The sequence below is a fragment of the Bombus fervidus genome, chromosome 15, assembly GCF_041682495.2.
Source record: "Bombus fervidus isolate BK054 chromosome 15, iyBomFerv1, whole genome shotgun sequence".
NCBI lineage: Eukaryota > Metazoa > Arthropoda > Insecta > Hymenoptera > Apidae > Bombus > Bombus fervidus.
This window is the reverse complement of record NC_091531.1, coordinates 7,970,323-7,993,380: the sequence shown is the minus strand read 5'-3', so window position 1 is coordinate 7,993,380 and position 23,058 is coordinate 7,970,323. Positions and strand designations below refer to the sequence as shown.

The window sequence follows — 23,058 nt, the reverse complement described above, 5'->3', positions numbered from 1 at the left end:
TATTTTAGACTCATAGCGTATAAATTGTTTAATAACGATTGCTACTTCACATTTCCACACGCGATATTTATTTATATTCGTCGAACGAGAGACCAAAGTGTATGAATAATATCACCAATTGAAATATCTTCTACTATTTAATATTTCCTACAAATAATTGTTATTAAAATAAGAATGTTAATGTATTTATGTATAATTTAAAAGTGACAAGATTTATTGAAAAATATTGGAATATCTCTGGTTGAATAACCAAATTTTTATTTAGCTTTTATTCATTTGGTTCCATTTACAGCAATATAAAATTGCTGAAATATTCAACCTGGTAAGCACACAATATAAAATATACATAGATATAAATTAATTTTGATGAAAATACCCGCATCAGTGAGTGGAAAGTTTACAAAATTTGAAATTCATCATTTCGATAAGGAAACGAGGTTGGAAATTAGGACGATCAGTGAATGGGTTCAGGCGTAAAAACAGCATATTTAAAATCCGATTTTCAGCATCATTAAGGTCAACACGTGTCGAAAGGCATGTCGTGATGTCACTGGAATTCGACGTACTCGTTTGCTGACTGATAAACCGGCCCGTCCCATAACGATCGATCAGTGAGTGGCAAAAGTCAGTCGATATCCGTCCTTTCTAAAAGATACGCTTACAATACGATGGAGAATATTCTTAGAAGCTTCGGAAATAGCTTGTAACGATGTAAGTACTCTCGAAAAATTGATAAAATTTCCATAGAATTGGTCAATCATTGGTCAGAGGAAGGAATTTTTATCTCATAATAATGAAGATTTACAGCATTTTCAATAATATAATGATTAGCATGTTTTATTGTATAAAATGTACTATTTTTTCAAATAATATATAATGCAAAATAATACTAGCAAGGAATTTATAATAATGAGTCTGTATAAATATTCTCGAGCCGGTTCCTCCAAAACTGACCATTATTTCCCCTTCCACTCCAATTTGGTCGCTAGCCACTAAGCCTTCCCATACTTGTCTCTCTAGCTGACCGCAAATTCTCGGTAATATGATTCATAGGTTTCCCTGAACATTAAAACTTCTCCAAATAAGGAAATCCACACCTCGCAGAAAAACAAACAAGATAATAAATAAATAAATACATAAATTAATAAAAAAAATAAATAAATTCTAATTAGAAATAATATTTTTCTATTTTTTCAAAATTTCAACTATTCAATTATATTAAGCTAATTTTCTTATATTTTTACAAGTTTTGTCTTTTCTGTTTTCTCGAAGACCGTCATCCAATAATCAATAACAAAACAATTCTATAATGTTTAAACGCGTAGGAAATAATGTACGCGTAAAGAAAAAGAAAAATTGAGTTATCAAAACGCGATAAGAAAAATCTATCACGAAGATGCTCGAAATAAACCGCACCTATCGACATGATGAAACCGGTAAACCTTCGATATTTCGACGAGCGAAAAAGATTTGAGAATCACTTTCTTTCCAGTGATCCTGGTTCGTGTCGAATTACTTTGCAATTCAATACCAGGAAACGACTTTCGAGAAACCTAATTCACGCGGAACAACAGTCTGATCGAGCAAGTCACTCGCCTTTCGCAGAAAGAAAACTGGATTCAGAGTTTAAAGTTTAAACACGAAGAACGAGAAGTGGATTTAAAGGAAAGAACCTGTGAATCCCGTGGAAAAGATTAAATCGTTAAAAGATAAATCGTCGATTACATTCACAAACAAAAATATTTGTATTTAAATTAATTCAGAGAATACCACGGAATATTCGTTTTTATATTGGATCATGAGTTAAGTCAGAAAGTAAGTAAGTAAGTAGAATTTTAATATCGTGGATCACAGATAATGATATTTGTTCGCAATGAGCTTCTTCCTACTTTGAACAAAAAATAATTCCAAAATAACTCCGATGATAATTTGATCGGACACTGTGTGTTTTTTAAATTTCTAGTCATTTTTTTATACGATATTATGAAAAGTCTAAAAAGTATATAGATACAACTTTGATTTTCAATTTCATTCTTGTTCGAGCTTCAAACAAATAATGATTGCGAAATAATCCTGGTAAATTCATCGTGCACTGCATATTTTTAAATAACGTGAAGAATTTGGTAAAATATTGCGAGGAGTGCGGGAAAGCGCGTGGCGATTTAATAAATTCTCCATTTCGTTCTTCTTCAGACTTCAGTTTCCATTTTCAACTGGACGGCTTCTCGGGCGAATAATAATTTCATCGATCGCGTTACATTTTGCAACTTCGTTCTTACATTGGCAATAATTTGACAATCTACCGTTTATCAAAAGTTCAGAAAACTCAAACCCAACTTTCGATTTCCATCGAAATTTTTATTTTCATTCTTTCTCAAATTTCAGACAAACGATCATTCACACTGTACATTTACTCGTCCATTGTATATTTACTCAGCCACTGTATATTTTCTAAATTTCCGCTTGCAATCAGAAGATATTTGAAATTTAATGAAATATTACTAATATTCCAGGAAATACGTCGCAAACTTAAATTCTGAATTTCGATCAATTAGTCTCCAAACTTTAGACAAATAATAATTTAATATTGTAACAAACATAAATTAGATAATTTAATATTTTTCATCCAATACTTTCACCGTCAAATGTATATCTTCGTATATTTGTATTTGTATTTTTGTATATTTGTATATATTTGTCCATATCTTTTATTTTTATGTTTATTTTTATATTTATATCTTGCCCATATCTTTTATATCTTCCATATCAATATTCCAGAAAGTACATATGTTACAATTTATATTTGGAGAAGCAAATATATACATTGCAGTGTTTGAATGTACCTAATATTAGTTGTTAGTACAATGTTTACATCAGAAAAATGTTTGGACCACGTCAGTGAGATTAAGATAGCGAGGAAAAGAAGGCGAGAGAGATAAAGATAGATGAAAAGATACATACGGCGAGAAACGCGCGTTCCTTGGCTAGTACTCAGGAAGACGTCGCAAACAGAACAGCATCAAAAAGTAGGAATCTTGTGAAAGCGAACCGCAAAGAGTGGTAGAAAATTTACGAGTTTCAGTGAGTTTAATTAAACTATTAAAAGCCAACGTTTTGTAAATACTTTATATTTCATTTGCTCATACTTCAATTCTCTTCATCTTCTTTCTTTCTCTTCCTTCTTCTTTTTTTTTTTTTATTTTTTTTTTCCCTAACCAGTTTACACGATTGAATTCTGCTGCTTAACATTTTAACAAACAGTATGAAATTAATTTCTTTTTTTTTTTTCATACAATTGAAATTGTAAGAAATTGTGAAACAATTTTACCATCATTCCTAAACCATTGCATTATTATAAAATCAAAATCTCTTTTTTTTTTTTTTAGATATTTAATGTGATTGATTCTACATTTTCGATGCAATAATTTCATATTAAAATTCCTCAATTTTTCACACACAATTTTCATTTATTTTATTGCACGTTCATTAGTGAGGTTAGAAGAAGGAGTTGTAAAATGAACAGCATTTACGAGATCAGAAAAAGTTCCAGGAAGTTAGAATTTCGCTATGGGTTCAATTAATTCCAGTCGTAGACTGGGAATATTTATTAAGTGGACAGTTCTGCGTGTACATTCGAACCTTTGAGTTTGTTATTTCTATGTACGGCTTGTTAACGTATAACCGACCTAACCTCAACCAAACCCAAACCTAACCTAAATACGTGCATAATTTATTTAGTTCAACGATACTCTGATAAGTATTAGCTTAACGACATACGAGTATAACCTCAATTTAACTGGAACTTTACTGAAATCCAACATAAGAAAGAAATTCTATTTTCTATGCTATTTTTAATCGATTTTCGATCGTGATACTCTAATACTACCATTTTCCATAGAATTTGATGTATGTAAAAAGGAAGGAAAGGAATTGTTTATTACGAAAATACACATGCATTTTCAAATTTGCAAATAAGAAAAATATAACAGTGAATATGTAATTCACTTTGAAATATTCAGCCTTTTCCTTTTTCATTTTTTTTTTTTTTTCAAATTTATTATATCTGTACATGATAAAGAATTATTTACAATACAAATGTTTACAGCTACAATGGCGGATAACCAGAACGAAGTGCTACAAGAATATGCTAACGATACGGAATGTGACAATGGCGAAGAATGTGTTAACGACGAAGAATGCTCTCTTGACGAAGTGGATTCTAACGACAAGGAATGTTCTGTCGACGAAGTGGATTCTAACGACAGGGAATATTCTGTTGACGAAGTGGATCCTAACGACGAAGAATGTTCCGATGAAGAATTTTCTAATGTTGAAGAAAACGAGAACGGAGAGCAGCGGGGACGCCGGAGCAAAAGGGCCATAATCGACCCACCGCTAAGAACACGAATGTACTATGATCATAATGGAAAACTTAGGAAGCCCTTTCGTATACCATAGAGAAATGTTAGATAAATTTCAATCGATCGACCAAATAAATTAAAATAAAATATATAACACATAGTTTCAGTTTAAATATATTAACAAACTTTTTGAATTATTATTAATTTCAAGTCGTATGATCTTAAACATTTGCAAACTTAAAGTTTCGCAACTACACATCGTTGATGTTAAAACCTTTCGATTTAAAAAGACAAATTTCTACAATGCAGAAATAGATCGGAATAACGCTAAATTAAAACAATCGAAATTCCATAAATTCGAAAATTTCAAACCCCATAATTTTTCGAAACAGCAGCAAAATTGTGTCACGGTACTTTTCGTGACTGCCTAATTCCGAATATAGTGTGACCTTTAAACAGTAGGGTATATCATTCTTAAATCGTGTGAAAATGCGTTTCAACTGAAGATCCCATTGTACCGAGTGACTTTTGACCTGGCAAAGATAAGAAATGATAAGTGGCAGCGACAGCTACAGGGAATGAAACGAGATTGGCCGTGAGCCAAAACGTGTTTAGCCACATTCCACGGGCCACGGCTCACGGGGGTTCCCCTGGGGCTACAGCCTTGCACCGTCATGAATGTAGCGCCATTGCCAACACCAGCCAAACCTTATTACCAAACACTTGCCTCGAATTATTAAACAGCCGATCTACAATGCAGATTTGTCCTACCGAAATTATTCGACGTTTCGCTACATTCATGGCCTTTTGCCCCTTTGATTACTTCAGCAACTTTTTCTCACAGCGATTTATGACTGTTCGGAAAAACCTGAGAAACGAGCCTCAAGTTACTAGACTTCGCAAGACACGGTTGCTGGGAAATTTTGGAACGTTACGTTTCTGGGGATTTTTTGACATATCAGGTTCCCGGGGAATTTGGGAACTTTTAGTTTCTCGGATTTGCAAAATATGGTGGGAATTTTGCAACTATTGGAAGTTTAAGTAATTTCTAAATTCTGTGTAATCGAAGAATTGCGAGATTGAAAGGTACGAAACGTTTGAGTTTGAAACATTAAAAATTGCAAAATTTCGGAAATTTGGAATTGTGCAATCTTGAAAATTGAAATATTCTGAACCATTGAAATCTTACAAATTTTGATATTTTAAACTCCTCGATTTAAAAACAAATTGAAATCTTCCAATTACCCAGTTAATTTCCCAATTTCAGATAGACAAAGCTTCGAAACGATAAGGAAATTGCAGATTGGAATTGTTCCGTGAAAAGAAGTAATTAGATCATCTTTCTGGATCTGAAGGAAACACGACTTCATGAAAAGTATAATTTCTGATTCATGAATTTTCAGAGTCGTTTAAGCTTCATCTCACATTCCGTAAAAGAGTTCTCTGAGAAAAAGAAATCACAATTGGCTTTTAATCTTTGCCTGGCCGTTTGAAGACCGGAAATGGATTCCCCGACGCCAGATAGCGCGAACGTCGCTGGAATTTTAACAAGAACGCGACATCTTCCACTCGGCTTTAAATCAAGCCACATCAAATACGAAAATAACTATTTTTCGCCAACGATGCGACCATTTAAATAAATTTTCCACGAACTGACAAACTGAAACATGTTTTTTGTTAACAGCAAATTAAAGCTAACCAATTAATTATTTTGAAGTAAAAATAAAGAAAATTCGTGTCTTTTACTTGTATAGAAAAATATGCCAAATAAATTTATTTCAGAGTTAGAAACACGTTGAATCTGTAAATTATTTCCATTCAAAGAACAAACAAACCGATTGTTATAATTCCTGTAATTTTGTAAACGAATGATTGTGATTATTCCTCTATTAAAAACAGAAAGTACAACTATGTCTGTCGCATAATTTTCCATCACAAACATTTTATCTAACATTATTAATGTTTCTCAAACAACGGTACACTGTTACCCGTTTCGTTGCTTTTTTCAAATCTTTTTATCGACAGTTGCAAATTCAGTGACATGATAGAGTTACTAGATAAAAAATAACACGATAAATAAAATAATTAAACGATTGTAAAAATCGTCAAAAAAACTAGCGGAACAAACAACCGTGAGTCGTTTATGCAATAAGCCAAAATTTCGATAGAAATTGAAAATGATCATAAAATAGCTGAGATACAAATTAATCAAACAATGAAATGAGAAATAACCACGTAATAGTGGTGTGTACAAAATGAATTTAATAAATCCGGCCCTAATTATTGTTACTATTATTGTCGTTATTGCCGTTGTTGCACTGCTATTGTTATTATTATTATTATTGATCCAATTTTCTGCATCACGGTTTCTCCGTAATTACACGTTCCACAGTTTCAGTTTCATAGGTAAATTCGATTCTATAGCTATCGTGCTGCCCTCTATCTAGGGATTTCGCGTCGAGCGACCGCTTGGAACGTGACTTCCGGAAAACGAGACCACTTTCACGGTTTGGTTGACGAATGGATCGCGAAAAAACACAGGAAACTGGCGAACTACCCGTCCCAGCGAATTTCCAAAACTCGCATCGACTTTGATTTGTTTTTCTACAGGATGTTCAAGAAATAATGTATCTTCTATGAAAATAACGAGAAAACGTGTAGTTTAGTACGGATGTATATTTTTCACGGAACTAAGGTTTATTGGAATGTTGTTTACGAATAAAACAGATACAAAATATGAGAAAATACGAGTGTGTGATAAAGAAGAAAGGAAAATATATTAGTAGCGATTGAACACGTAATGCTGTTCTATAATTTCATATCAGCTGTTTTACAGGCAAACGTATCATCCTAATTTGAATAAAAATTTGCTTTTTCCCATAGATTATGAATTCTCAGTCGCATGTATCTTTAAATAAAAAACACTGATACTAATACATTAATGATACATTACAAATGTGGTGTAAATTATGAATTTTGAATTGTACGTATGGGTTTAACAAAATACTAGTACTAATACGTCGATAGCTTTGTCCTCGCATTTTTAAAAAAATTTTGGTATTTCACAGAAATTATGAATTGCAATTTAATAATAATAAAATACTGATGCTAATACACTAATGATTCCTCCCTCGAATAAGGATACCTTTAATAAATTTGTGACAAACATTTGGTATACGATATAGGTTATGAATTATAAATTCTATACGCAAATCGATCTGAATGCCTTTTCTACCGTTTTTTCATCGTTGGAATTCATAAATAACACAATGACAGGCATGTACATTGCCTCCTGCCATTATTGACGCTTATGAATCGATTATATTTTTGAGGTTATGTTGCAACCCCGCTAAACGAAATGTCGTTTCCAATGGCAACGTGCAAGCCACAGAGTAATCACAGACAGGAGCGGGAAAATCATTTCGTTTTATCGTAGAACTTCTTAACGCTTAAAAAAAAAAAAAAAAAAGAAAAAAGAAATTTGAATTATTCATTCGTGCGCTTAACGGTATAACACAAAACGATAAATCAAATGTTGAACTATGCGGTGAACTATGACAAAACAACTGTTGGACAGCTGATATGCTAATAAAAATCGTCATAAATCAACATTAGAATCGGCGTCGTCGGTTATTTCAATCGAACGACACGATTCGCGTGTCAGAATTTCTAGAATAACGATTCGTTTTTCGCCCCGGGATGATTAATTACGTACGATCGATGTACTCGTATTCTATAGCGAAAAAAAAAAAGAAACCATGAGGAGGGGAGGGGAGGGGAGAAGCGATGTTAATACTCGGTTTGAAATTTTCGAAAAGAATCGATTTTATTAATGTTCCGTCACTAAGTTTCCTTTTTATCGACGCTGGCGTTTCGATGATAATCCCCACTGACAATGACTAATGCGCCATTCCCAGAGATAAACTGTCGTGGATCATCCACTCGTACAATATCGAAGCGGGAAGTGCCGTTTGTAAAGTTATTGAAGCATGACAGTTGGGTCTTCACGCACGAATTATCGAGCTGATCAACTTGATTACATTAAATATCGATTAGATTAAATATTGACGAGATAAGGTTGGATTTTGTTGGAAATTTACGTCTTCTTAAGGTAGGTCCTGGCCAGCTATTTCAGCCAAATTGAAGTTCCTTAGTAAATGACAAGTAAAAATGTGACATGGTGCTACGGAGGTAATTACGTGTAATAAAATTTATATTCATTTTAGAATATAACACGTTAATAGAAATAATCAGGATATGAGAATAAAAGGTCCAATTGCTTGGCATGGTTGATCGATGCAACAGACCTAACCTACGTCATCGCAATTCGAAGCGGTTTGTTCAGTGCAAATTATAGAGCGGAACGTATTGTTCAAAACAAAAATACCGGAAATACAATTTCGTTTGAAACGTGTTACAACGCCGAGTAAACTTCACTTGTGAATTTTCTACTAGCAGCTTTTTTAGAAATATGGTAATAACGATTCATTGAAAATATAAAAAAAATTAAGGCAGGTCCAATAGGACGTGCGAAAAGCCCTCCGAAGGCAAAACACGTCGAGGCTCGAAAGTCACGTTTTTCGCGCCTCTTCTTCCTAAGAAGAAATTTCTTGGCTGTCTGTACTTTTTACGCGCGCACGCTACAAACAATTCAGAAATAGACAGAACGGCAACTTCGCGTAACGCGTTACAACTTTATTATAAACACACGGTATTTTGGACGCAGAAGCTACCGATATTACATATTCTAAAAATGCCGATGATAAAATTTCCTAAAAGCAAAAAAAAAAAAAGAAAATCGAGAAAAATATCGAACAAGACATGTTGTAAAAGAAAGAAAAGTATACAGAACTATTGGGTTGGCGACTAAGTGATTGTGGAGTTTGTCATTAGGTGGTAATGACAAAATTGCCAACCCAATATAACTAATTCGTCAACATTAATTATTTACTAATTATTTACTAATTAGTATCACTGACTAAAGTCACTGAAGGAAATTAAAGGTGCAAATACTATTATTTAAATAAGTACACATTTATAGAATACACGTAATTGTTATCAACCCAATGTAACTAATTTATCAACCTATCACTAATTATTTACTAACTATTTGCTAATTAGTAGCACTGACTAAAGTCACTGTAGGAAATTAAGCGTGTAAATACCATTGTTTAAACATGTACACATTTATAGAATGCACGTAATTATTATCAACCCAATGTAACTAAATCGTCAACCTATCACTAATTATTTAGTAATTAGTAGCACTGACTAAAGTCACTGTAGGAAATTAAACGTGCAAATACTATTGTTTAAATATGTACACATTTTTACAACACACGTAATTGTTATCAACCCTATGTAACTAAATCGTCAACCTATCACTAATTATTTAGTAATTAGTAGCACTAACTAAAGTCACTGTAGGAAATTAAACGTGCAAATACTATTGTTTAAACATGTACACATTTATAGAATACACGTAATTGTTATCAACCCAATGTAACTAATTCGTCAACCTATCACTAATTATTTACTAACTATTTGCTAATTAGTATCACTGACTAAAGTCACTGTAGGAAATTAAGCGTGCAAATACTATTGTTTAAATATGTACACATTTTTAGAACACACGTAATTGTTTTCAACCCAATATAACTAATTCGTCAACCTATCACTAATTATTTACTAATTAGTAGCACTGACTAAAGTCACTGTAAGAAATTAAGCGTGCAAATACTATTATTTAAATATGTACACATATATAGAATACACGTAACTGTTATCATTGACAACTTTCCAGATGATACAACGAAAGATAATAAATAAAAAAAAAAGAGAGAGTGAGAGAAGAAAGTGGTAGAATAGAGAAAACGGTAAAGATAAATGTGTGCAATCAGCGTAAATCCCTGGACCCTCGAGTCTAGAAAATTCGAGCAGATCTTGACACGAGTGCAAGATTATTTATATTCAGAAGAGGGATGAAAGCTGGTAAAGCTGTCGAATAGCCGGTCGACGTGTGGTGAAATATGAAAATATTGCCCGTTTCTCATAACTGGAAGACTACGCTCGTTCCATGTACCCGGCTGGTTCATCGAATTCATTCCATGTTCTAAAATGTATCTAGCAACGGCTATAGCTGAATGGAACGTTCAACCAATTTTCCAACCAAGAATATTCACAAAATTGATATCGATATCGTATGGAGATAAAATATTTTATCATCAAATTTAGGATATTAATGGATAATATTATTACAATATTATAATTTGCTATTAAATTATTTATTCTTCTATATTTATAATTCTTATTTTTTCAATTTATTATTTAGAATTCTATTTGAATAAATATAATTCGTTTCATTGTATCGTAGAATTTGTACAATATTTGTAGAAAATTTTACACTGTATAATTCGATTTGCTTTTTTACGTACAATTCCTCTTTGCCTGTTGTAGCAGAATTACCAGCGACAAGGGCACATCCTCAACCAGCAAATTCGAAAAATTATGGAACTTTGGGAATACTTTGAGGTTATGTGGGTATGTATCGGGTAATTTTTTTTCTGTCCAAACTCTCTCTAAAGGGATCAGATTAAGCCGTGAAGATCCGGGTATTTTCTGATCATACATTTTACAACTAGCTAAAAGTTTCAGAAATTTTTTATCAAATAGCAGTCCTAATTGAAGCAAGTAACTTTCATCTGAACACTCTCGTTCAGTCTCGTACAGATCGCGCGACACAAGCTACAAAAATTTCTGAATCCGTTAGGGTCAGTTTTAACCCCGTCTGAATGAATTTGAGCAGCAAAGAAATATACTTATATAATCCAAAGCTTCATAATTTTTTAATTTAAAGGTTAGGGATTTTATGGACACTCTGTACATAAAGAATCTTTGAATATTTTAAATCTTTAAAAATCCGCTCAAAGGAAATTTCAAAATCGCTCAAAATCGTCGCTGACACGCTCAGCCACCCAACTTTCGATCGATTGTTATCAAATAGTAGTCCTAATTGAAGCAAGTAACTTTCGTCTGAACACTCTCGTTCAGTTTCGTACAGATCGCGCGTCACAAGCTATAAAAATTTCCGAATCCGTTAGGGTCAGTTTTAACCCCGTCGGAATGAATTTGAGCAGCAAAAAAATTTACGTAAAAAAAATATACATATAATCCAAACTTCATAATTTTTTTAATTTGAGGGTTAGGGATTTTATGGACACTCTGTACATAAAGAATCTTTGAATATTTTAAATCTTTAAAAATCCGCTCAAAGGAAATTTCAAAATCGCTCAAAATTGTCGCTGACACGCTCAGCCACCCAAATTTCGATCGATTGTTATCAAATAGTAGTCCTAATTGAAGCAAGTAACTTTCGTCTGAACAGTCTCGTTCAGTCTCGTACAGATCGCGCGTCACAAGCTATAAAAATTTCCGAATCCGTTAGGGTCAGTTTTAACCCCGTCGGAATGAATTTGAGCAGCAAAAAAATTTACGTAAAAAAAATATACATATAATCCAAACTTTATAATTTTTTTAATTTGAGGGTTAGGGATTTTATGGACACTCTGTACATAAAGAATCTTTGAATATTCTAAATCTTTAAAAATCCGCTCAAAGGAAATTTCAAAATCGCTCAAAATCGTCGCTGACATTCTCAGCCATCAAATTTCGATCGATTAAAAAAGAGGGCGGAGTTTTAATCCGACGAACAGGTGGAACGAGAAGGAATATCATCTTTTTCTACGTGCATATTCCTTCCATGTGTTTCTATTGATTGATGGCGGGGGGTTGGTTAGCCAGAGGCGGACAGATACAGCGTATACGTATGTGGAAATGCGCGATGAAATTCGGCACACATTGTTGGCGACTAAAAGCCGTGTGACGTCGATAGAAATCCCAGTAAACCCAGGAACGTTAAATCACCGGATAGCCGGTTGTATTTTGCCGTGACTTTAGCCGCTCATAATCATGATCAGGGCTCGTGTTACCAACTCCGGCATTTGCAGCAGTCGATAGTCGCAGAAATCGTTATTTTCTTATTGATCAGATACTTTACACTGTATTAAATTGATATATTTCTATACTAGTAGTATGTTTCAACATAACGATACAATTATTCTTTAACGCTTTCGCTACGGCCGGCTTGTCCGACGTGTCACTCCCGTCGAACGAGCCGCCGCGCCAAAACAGTGCACGGTGCGCGAGAAAGATCGTCAGCGGTCACGTTTACGCTTCACTGCACACCACGCTGCAGTGACGGTGTTTACCGAAGAGAAAAACCTTCCTCAAAACAGAGTGTAACTTCTTAACACAGTTACACTCAGTTTTAATTACAATTTGGAAATAAATAACATTACAGAATATAATAATATATTATAATATAATATAATTGTATAATACTAATAGTATTTTTCGAAACATGGTGTTACATGGTGATGACAACATATACACTGTCCTCTTGTTACACCATTTTATTGTTACATTACTATATTATGTGGTATAACGTATGCAAATGTAATTTTCAGAATGTCACAATAATATTAAATACTTCAAGTATGTTAAACCTAAAATACGCTGAGGTAAATTATACATATTGTACTAATTTGGTACGTTCCAATACAAAATAATATACATAAACATACAAATATAATTACGCTCTAACTGTACTGGATTGACAACTAAGTGATTGCGGATTTTGCCATTAGATGGTATTGACAAAATCCGCACTCACTTAGTTGCCAACCCAATATATCCATACAACTTGATATACAATCTAATATACTGTGTAATGAACACAGAGATATATCAAATATATTCAACACGCTTTATCACGTATTCAATGTTGTTATACTTGATACAACATGTAGTATATATCGAATATACGTGATATACTTGGTTATATTCTAGTATCCCTGTATAGTCGAAACCACTAAAGTATTTGAAATATTCGAATGCATTTCAATCTGCCATTACGTTTAACCGTATCAAATGTACTACGTTTTCATATATTACTATACGATCTGCATTTGGATCCTATTACATGATACTGCATCAGCACGCAGAGATACTGTAATAATTACTTTTTGGCTCATATAACTCAAACATCGCCATCGAATAATTTCAGAGAACAATATCGTGAATCTGTCTCTTGCAAATCGTTCTCTTCGCCGATAGATATTGGGTTGGCAACTAAGTGACCTACATTACCACCTAATGACAAAATACACAATCACTTAGGTACCAATCCAAATAGAAACGAACAGAACGTACAGATGAAAATGCGCAAACGTAAAATTCAAACGATTTTAAGAGTTTCGGATGGAAGATAGAGAAGAAGTGCATAACCTCTATTCAATTACCTATGGCTGTCTGTTCGCGTGGTTATTAAAACGGATAAATCTTGTTTGTCGTTGCTTCTTCACCAGATTGAAATTTTCCGCGCCGAAACATCGAATTAAATTTCTCTCGCATGGATCCGCACGGTTGTTCGCGTGCGTTCGTCCAATAAATTAGAAACAATTGGGCGGATTAGAATTTCGGTTGGTTCACGCGACCTTGCCACGTCATCGAGCTAGTTGATCCTACAGATAAGCACGGATAAATAATGCGCTATTACTTTCACGCCTAACCTTACACGCTTAAACAGATTGGCCCATAAACGATAGGAAATTGTTCTCAATTTTGCCACACGTTCCGAATTAAAAGTATTTTCGTTTTATACAGTGGCTGATGAAGATATTGCAACGCATAGAGCAGAAAATTGCTACGAACGTATTACGTGCACTACGCGTGACTTTTTTCATATTTTGCAGTATCGAGACACGAGTTTCGCGGTTGTACAGTAAAATTTGTAACTAGCCCGCGAGATGTTTGTTGCAAACGTACGTTAAGCGAAAAATTAGTATACAGCATGAATAATAGTATTGGTTTAGCAACTAAGTGATTGTTGGTTTTGTCAATAGGTGGCATTGGCAAAATCCGCCATCATTTGGTTGCCAACCCAATATACTGAATATGCAATTGGTGCTGAAGACGATCTTAATTTAATGAAGGATTAATTGTTGAGTGTTTAAACATTTTGATGATCTTCGCCAAGTGCGTGTTTTGTAATTGACACTGCAAGAGCCGAGTTGCTTGGAGGATTCGTTTGTATTGAAATTTGATAGCGTCGAAACGATATGGAAACCTTGCACGACATTCAAGTCGATGTATACGGAATATCGTTTTTTGAAGTTTGAATTTGAATTTTATTTCTTATTGAATGCCATTGAATCGCGTTAATAAAGAAGGATTTTACTATAAAACACGTATACCAGGATGTAGAATTTACAATGAAACTGTGGAACTTCGTTAGCGTGTGTTAATTTATAATTTGAATATTCCTGTGATTTTCTCGTGTGAACTGATATTTGGGAAAATTGGCGTGAAGCTTCCTGTAAAACCTGATTTAACGCCCGAAGAATTTTGCTATTCAACGTAATAATTTTACAATGCATAGATTGTATCAAACGGATTTACAAATGAAGAAATTACAACAGCTGAACTACAAAGATTTTTCAATTCTAATTATTCTAAAAATTCTCATAAATGTGGAATATGATGAAGTAAAATAGTCGACGAAACATAGAAAAGAAATTCACATAGATTAACAGAATAAAAAAACGTTACATAACTTTCAAATCTAATGGAATAATATTTGTGATAAAATGGAAACATATATTATTACAATTTGAGCAAATATGATCCGTGTAGTAATTATGTTGGAAATTAATTGCCTACGGCACACGATGATATACGTGAAAGGGACAGTGTGGGTGAGTGAAAAAGCTGAAATTTGTCGAGATATTGTACATAACATATATTATAGATAGAAGATACAACATATGTGAAGCTTCTATATTATTCGTTATCAAGGTTTCTCTACACGGTTGTGTGTTTTGTTTAAAGCCCGTATTTAGTAAATATTCTATTATTTGTTTATTCCAACTACGTGCGTCTAGTTCTATTAGTTCTATGCTATTTACTTTCACGCAATATTGCATGTACATTATGTGCAAGAAAATAGATTAAACGTGGAGATTAAATTATAATATATATATATATAATTTGATCTCCTATATTAAATTTTAATATATATATATATATATGAAAATATACAAAAGCGCTGGACCAAAAGTAGTTTAAAATTGCTACTTGTAAATTAATGTATTACCAATTTGGTTAACAGATTAGGGAAAGAGAATATTGTACATGAAAATAAATTATGAAATTACGTATGAAAATAAAGTATTCAGTTACATGCGAAAATAGATTATGAAATTATACATGGAAATATGCAAATGGATGGACTAAAGAAGATTTTTACTTGCCAATTAGTTAATAGATTAATAAAACAGAATATTATACATACACGAAGATCATAAAATTATACATGGAAATATGCAAGGTATAAAAATAGTTTCAAATTGCTATTTAGCTAGAAAAATTTACCGAATGTCCAGCTGAACAAATTGTAAAGTACAAATTAAATAAAAGAAAAAAGCAAAAGAAAAAGAATTGCTACTTGTAGGTTAACATACTATCAATTGTTTAATTGGATAATGAAAGAGATGAATGTCGTAATAAAATATACAATTATACATGGAATTAGATTAGAAAATTATAAATGGAAATAAATTATAAAATTCTATATGCAAATATGCTAAGGGATGAACTAAAGACAATTTTAAATTGCCACAAGTGCATTAGAATAATATATTGCCAATTGGTTAACAGATTAATGAAGCAGAATATTACACATGGGCAAAAATTATAGAATTAAACATGGAAATATGCAAGAGAACAGACTAAAAATAGTTTCAAATTGCTACTTGTAGATTAACATACTACCAATTGGTTAATTGGATAATGAAAGAGATGAATGTCGTAATGAAATATACAATTAAACATGGAATTAGATTAGAAAATTATAAATGGAAATAAATTATAAAATTCTATATGCAAATATGCTAAGGGATGAACTAAAGACAATTTTAAATTGCCACAAATGCATTAGAATAATATATTGCCGATTGGTTAACAGATTAATGAAACAGAATATTACACATGGGCAAAAATTATAGAATTAAACATGGAAATATGCAAGGGAACAAACTAAAAATAGTTTCAAATTGCTACTTGTAGATTAACATACTACCAATTGGTTAATTGGATAATGAAAGAGATGAATGTCGTAATGAAATATACAATTATACATGGAATTAGATTAGAAAATTATAAATGGAAATAAATTATAAAATGCTATATGCAAATATGCTAAGGGATGAACTAAAGACAATTTTAAATTGCCACAAGTGCATTAGAATAATATATTGCCAATTGGTTAACAGATTAATGAAACAGAATATTACACATGGGCAAAAATTATAGAATTAAACATAGAAATATGCAAGGGAACAAACTAAAAGTAGTTTCAAATTGCTACTTGTATATTAATACATCATCAATTGGTTAATAGGTTAATGAAACAATATGTCATATTTGTAGAGCATTACTTGCCCAAAATGGCGCGTATAGCATAAAAACGAGGAAGAAAGTTTTATTAGAAAGTTTCAAAAGTGCAGACGATCGACAGTTGCGGAGAAGTTAAGGAATTCATAGTTCAAAAACGCGTCCATTATCGTTCCAGCCGTTGCCGCACAGTTTTTCAAAAATTTTTTGTAATAACTCTTGGAGAAAAAAAGAAAGCATATATAAGCCGCTTCGTTCGCAAGCGATTTGAAAAGCTATATTCGTGACGTGAAAGCTCTCAACGAACGGAACAACGCTTTATTGTCAATAAATATTAAAATTACTTATTTTCTATTAGAAACTAAAAAATTCGTTTCTATTGTTTCTCGAAAATTTCTAAAATGTCTAATCCCCTGATGGGATGAATAAAAATTTTATTATCGAACAATATGGTGAATACCGTGGTCGACGACTATCACAGATATCAACAGATCACTTGTACCTTTATCGTAAAAAATCTTTTTGACAAAAATATCAAAGTATATTAGCTGAAACGCTGAAAAGCGACGGAACAAAATTTCTATCTTTATAAGTCTGCTATCAAATCTCTATAAATCTATAAATCTCTATAAATCTTCAATTTGACGTACGAGTTTTAATAAGACTATTATATGGTCTGTTATAGTTCTCCATATTAGTACCATAAACGAGACGACCATAACCTACATTGCGTTGATCATGAAAGAAATTACTTGGTGTCTATAAAAGAGAAAGATCTTGCAATTTTGCGATGTTGTTAAATTTGCGGACGATTAGAAGAAATCATGAAAATTCCTTCTCGGAGATTCTTCGATTTATTTGTTATAACAAAATAGCAAGCGTAGATAGATAGTGCATGTAATAAATTAATAGCACGATAGTGGTAAATTACAATAGACAGGAAACGAAAATGTTAGGCACGGTAGAATGCATTCTCTTGTAAAAGAAATAAATATAAAAAATTGAACGAAATTGCATTAATTATACTAATTGCATTATTCATTACTTAAAATTCGAACGGTACACGATTTAAAGGAATTCTAGTTTTAATGAAAGATTCGGCTTAAAAAAAGGAATATTATAAAATAAACGACCTCGATAAAATTAAATTAAAAAAAAAAAATTATTTAAAAGAAAAATCTACACAATTAACGAATTTATCGAATTTTATTCCTTTCGAAACATCCATAAAATTCCACAGATAAACGAAATAAGTCTAGAACTAAAAAACCATATACACGTTTCCTGTCTACGTTGAAAATCATCGGTTCTGGCATTTGCAGCATTTACCACTGCAATTTCGAAATTCGTAGAATATAAACGACTTACTTGAAAAAGTAGGTGTCGTTGACATATCCGAAAAAGGGAACAGTGTAGGTCAACATCCAAATATTTCCACCGCCGCAATCGTAGTAGGGTTTCGACCATCTACCATCCTCGTATTTCACCGTCAGGATTTCGTCTTCCTCGCGTTCCGTATGCGTCGTTTCGTTCAGTGTATACGTGTGGAAACCTGAACAACGAAATAACAGCGGATTTCAATAAACTTTACATGACAGCAAGTATATTTTCATTTTATTAATTTAAGATTAAATGTATAGAATATAGAACATAAATAATATAATTCAATAGTGACGTAACTCTTCTAAATGGATGATAAATGCATCTATGATAAGCAGTTTTTAATTCTCTACAAAAAGGTATGAGGCGCTCGAGTCGATAACTGAATAGTTCGAAAGATAGTTCGCCTCTGATCTTGTAAAACTTATCGCATGAAAGGCAAAGGAAACGTAAATATGAAAACATCGCGTTGTTCTCCTTTGTCTTGCATACAACACACATACATACGTCGAACAACTTTCATCCGAAACATTGTTTCGTATTTCTGATATTTATAGGAATAATCGCTTGTAGACGTTTAAAACGGATATATGGCATGTATCGCGCTTATATTGGCAATCTATAATACTCAAACGGGTATTATAACAGTCAGGTTAAACTAAAAATAGTCTAGGTTACATTAATTAATACTAGACTGCGTATTTTTAATCCTTAAACCGTAAAATATTTTTACGGTAACCTAAAAGTTGTAAACTTGAGTCTTTCATAACCTATGCATTTTTCAGCAGATAATGCTTGTTAAAAATATATATGTTTACTGTTTCTAGACGAAACTTCTAGAAGAAAGATTTTCTACGCGTTACGTTGCGAGAAACTCTTAACCGAAATATATAAATATTCACGTTTACAGATTAAGGGTTAATTATTTTCATCGTTTAGCATTAAAATTTACTATTGACGTTTACACGATATGTCTATGATAAAAATCCGCAATACTTCAATGGGCCAGCAACAGTTTAGGTTAGATCGCTTCTAGATTAAATGCATTGAAATTTATCACTTACCATTAACGAAATTTATCACCAGAACCGCACAAAGTTAGATATTCTAAAACTAATTAATTCGATCGGCACTGTGAAGAAGAGGATAGAGAAATTTCTGAATCGCGATGCTTTTATACGTATTACTTAATGCTAACGCAGAACGATACGACCGACGTCACTTGCACCGTCCCCGATGTTTACTCAAATCGAACTGATTGAAATTGTGGAACGCAGAACGCTAGCGCCGATTGAACGTTAGGTTACAATATAAGGAAAATAATACATGAACTGAGTGTATACGTCATCTGTTATTCGATGCAGAAGCGTTTGAATGTAACAAAACAAAGCAGCTGCGCAAATATCGAAATTCTTAGTCATCTATAATCCAATAGTATGTATAATTATATATTAATATTAATGTCGACATTAAGCCAGATTATAATTAGATTGTGGATTTTTACGCATTTATAGGAGATTAAAAATTGGAAAATATGCAGAGATATACAACGTATTCAAAGTACAGTATTTATTTTAATATTCAATGGGTGAAATAAATTTCTACTTAAATTCCATTTGTTCGATTAATTTGCATAAAACTCCGCAGTCTAATAATTACTTATGATCCAACAAGGAACTTATCTCGTACATCTAACGTAAATATATTTAATGCAATTTATTGAAATGAGAAAAAGAGAATAACCTATGTTGATCTATCAAATATTAGTCTCTAACAACATATCAATTTTATTGAATGTTCACGGTTTCAATGATCGTATCGTGCAATGGACAAGGAAAATTTTTACAAAAAAAAAACAGTATATTTTATATTTTGATCCGACATATTATTCAAATACATTTGTAACAAACAGAGGATTTTTCAAATTAAAAACACAAAGTAGGATTTTTTCAATAGACACATCGGATATTTTCGTATCGTTATTCGTATTTGTATTTTACATACATACATTTCACTGGCACATCTGACGATTTCGTTTCCCTTTGTTTCTGGTGTCTGTTGGGAGATTATACGTTTACGATTTTCATTCGCCAACGAAGAAAATATCGAGCGAACCTGAGGAGACTGCGAAATATAAAATGAGATATTATCGAGCATGATCAATAGCGGAAGAATTAATTAACAGCTCGAAGCAGATTTTCTCGCATCTTCTCTCGTTGGGAAACAATGGTCAGCCTGTCGATTTCGTTTTTCATTCTGTTCATGGATAATAACTCGCGTATATAGGAAATCTTCGATAAAAAGTTACGTCCAACCTGTCCCGCGCGGTAGTTTTTGTACTAAATTTTATTAAATAATTTAACGTGCATATTACTATAATTATATATGCAGAAAGAAAGAATTATGTTAACAAGGATTACAAGAATATTGATCTTTTATGGAAAATTTTATTTAACGGAAATAGAAAATATAAATTCACATTTAATGTGAATATTTTAATAATGATATAAACAGAAGGAGAACGATAATAACACAAATTTCTTATTTATTCGGTATTACATTATATTACGTAATTTTATAATATTTTCATTTTAATATTCGAAAAATGAAATATTAAAGATGATAATGATAGAATTTAAATATTAAATACTCATTTCAATACAAGTATTGAATTTCTGACTTTCTGTAATTAATAGTTTAATTAACAAAATGGACATTTTCTCTGAAAATTTGTTTCGATAATTTGCATAAATAATTATATGAAAATTTGCACAAATATTTCGTACATATAATCTGTATAAATAAAAGATCTCGATGACTGAAATTTTGGAGATCTACAATCTACGTGAGTAAGAAAATTGATCATTTGTACTTATAGAAATCTGTAAAAACTGTAACATATAAAAAGAAGGAAAAGGAATTCTCTTTTTTATTTCTATAAGTAAGCACTTTTCGAACTCGGGATCCCATTTTTCATGGAACGTGGAGATTCTCCAAGAACGAAACGGTATCGACGATTTTTCCGTTTCTTACATTTGGATCATAAGATTTGAAGCGATATTCGAATCCGGAAGCCGTGAAAAATATACGAGACGCGTTAGGTGAGAAATTCAACTTCCATACATTTCTGATCGTCGATTCGACAGGCTACAGCTTCAGGCTCTTAAAAGAAGTCTAGCACGAAGGGTGGAAAAGGGGTGGTTCCCCTCGTATCTCGGCTTCGTTCATCGACAGAAGAGGCAACAGAAGAATTTTGTTCGAGATTACGAATTCTGGATGAAGTTTAACATTTCCCCTTGGCCCATCCCACTCTTTAACTCTCCTATGAACTTCGATCACGTGAAATCGATTTTGAAATCGTAATACCTTTACTCATACTTAACTAAAATCTTCTATCCCCCAGGCTTTCCATAATATTCGAACTTTAAATGAAATGTACATTATACGATCATGAAGGGTGAAGGTTTCGCGAAAGTATAGGTTAGGTTTCAGTTAAATCAGGTAAAGTTAAGGTTATGTTCAATTTACATCGAATATGCCTTGTATGATGAAATATTGTCTTTAAAGATAGGAAGAGTTTGTAAATTGATATATTTTACGGTATTATAAACTAAAATGACAAGCAGGAGAAAAGGAATCAATTTGTGCTGCTGGTTTTACAGCATTTTTTTATCTCATATTTTCCCAATATAATTCTATACATTGTTAAATTGGTTAAGCGTTTGGAATCGTAGATTTAGAATGACTTCACGGGAAATGGGAAATTCGTATGAAAAAAGTTGCAAGCCAAGATAAAGTTTGATTTATTGCCCCTGTTTTCCATAAACTTTTTAATCTGGCGACTGTTTTATTGTTGCACGAGATAGTGCGGTCCACTGCTATATCGACGAATATTTTGTACAGCTGTCGCAAGCGAATTCTACTGACGGATCATCTTCTTCCGATTTACTGACATATTTAAATCTCAACGAATTTAAACAAGAATCAAGAATAAAAAAGAATTTAGAAAAGAGAGAACGTTAACAAATTCAGAGAAAGAAATTTTAATTTAATTAAGTTCAGTCTCATTGTAGCTATGTATTCAGATTTCACGTATTTAAATCTTTCAGTTTTGATGATGAGTATTAAAATGGAAATTTTTATGATTTATTAATATTTTACTTTTGTGTAAGTTTCTATAATTTTTTTATTTTTCATTTCTATTTCCCCTAATCTTTTTTCTTCGAAATTCAATATTTTTTAAAATCTCGATCACTATCATTGTCTTCTCGCGAGATGACTATTAATTCCTAAATACTTCACCTAGAGTACTTTCGCCGATACGAAACCACTTCCCGCGCTATTACTCTAAATAACCTAACTTAACCTTGCCTAAAAGCTTCATCACCTCCTAAAACCGAGAACTGTCTCCTCACAATATTCTCCAACCCCATACTATAATTTTCACTCCTAACACCTAAAATTTCCTCTTCAAAATCAACCTAACCTCAATAACGAGCGGATAATTATAATTTACACAGGGTAGTACAGTGAGAAGAGAAAGTTTATAAAATAGGAAGTATAAAGGTGCATACCATAATTCTACAAGATGGATTTATATTTAATAAGATCAATGAATAAATGCAATGTACCCTACAGAAGACAATGGCAGATAGAAAACAGTTAAAAAATCGGTGCAAATGAATTTTAGTTACTTTTAACTAGACTTGACATTTTTTACCATGTTGGTAACAGTCACAGTAGTATAACTGTGTAGTAAAATTATGGTGACTTTTGTACTGTTTACTTTATAAACTATCTTCTGTCT

The 23,058-nt window shown here is 32.4% G+C and overlaps 2 protein-coding genes and 1 long non-coding RNA gene across 5 annotated transcripts in view; 2 read left to right on the top strand and 1 right to left on the bottom strand.

Annotated features, from left to right (window-relative positions):
• The window catches only part of LOC139995213 (metabotropic glycine receptor), a 168,289-nt gene that overhangs the window by 105,926 nt on the left and 39,305 nt on the right, over positions 1–23,058 (bottom strand). Inside the window, exon 2 of the mRNA XM_072018449.1 lies at positions 18,240–18,423. Coding sequence (XP_071874550.1) covers positions 18,240–18,423 — 184 coding nt within the window. The remainder of the gene's footprint in view (positions 1–18,239; positions 18,424–23,058) is intronic.
• LOC139994784 (uncharacterized) lies at positions 384–4,708 on the top strand. Of its 2 annotated transcripts, XM_074112071.1 has the most exons (4): positions 384–711; positions 1,493–1,827; positions 2,854–3,081; positions 4,106–4,708. In XM_074112071.1, the coding sequence occupies exon 4, from the start codon at positions 4,111–4,113 to the stop codon at positions 4,456–4,458; it is 348 nt and encodes a 115-aa protein (XP_073968172.1). In that variant the 5' UTR covers positions 384–711; positions 1,493–1,827; positions 2,854–3,081; positions 4,106–4,110; the 3' UTR covers positions 4,459–4,708. The 2 variants fall into 2 exon arrangements, with proteins under 2 accessions (XP_073968172.1, XP_073968171.1); XM_074112070.1 differs by lacking the exon at positions 384–711 and having other exon boundaries at positions 1,454–1,827.
• Positions 8,353–14,208, top strand: LOC139994928 (uncharacterized). 2 transcript variants are annotated; one of them, XR_011801805.1, is made up of 4 exons: positions 8,353–8,472; positions 8,606–8,835; positions 10,818–10,901; positions 13,674–14,208. It is a non-coding gene; the product is annotated as an uncharacterized lncRNA (long non-coding RNA). The 2 variants fall into 2 exon arrangements; XR_011801804.1 differs by having other exon boundaries at positions 8,353–8,835.

What these genes read in the sequence shown, in the direction of transcription:
- LOC139994784 (XM_074112071.1), top strand. Translation starts at nt 4,111, where the DNA reads ATGGCGGATAACCAGAACGAAGTGCTACAAGAATATGCTAACGATACG.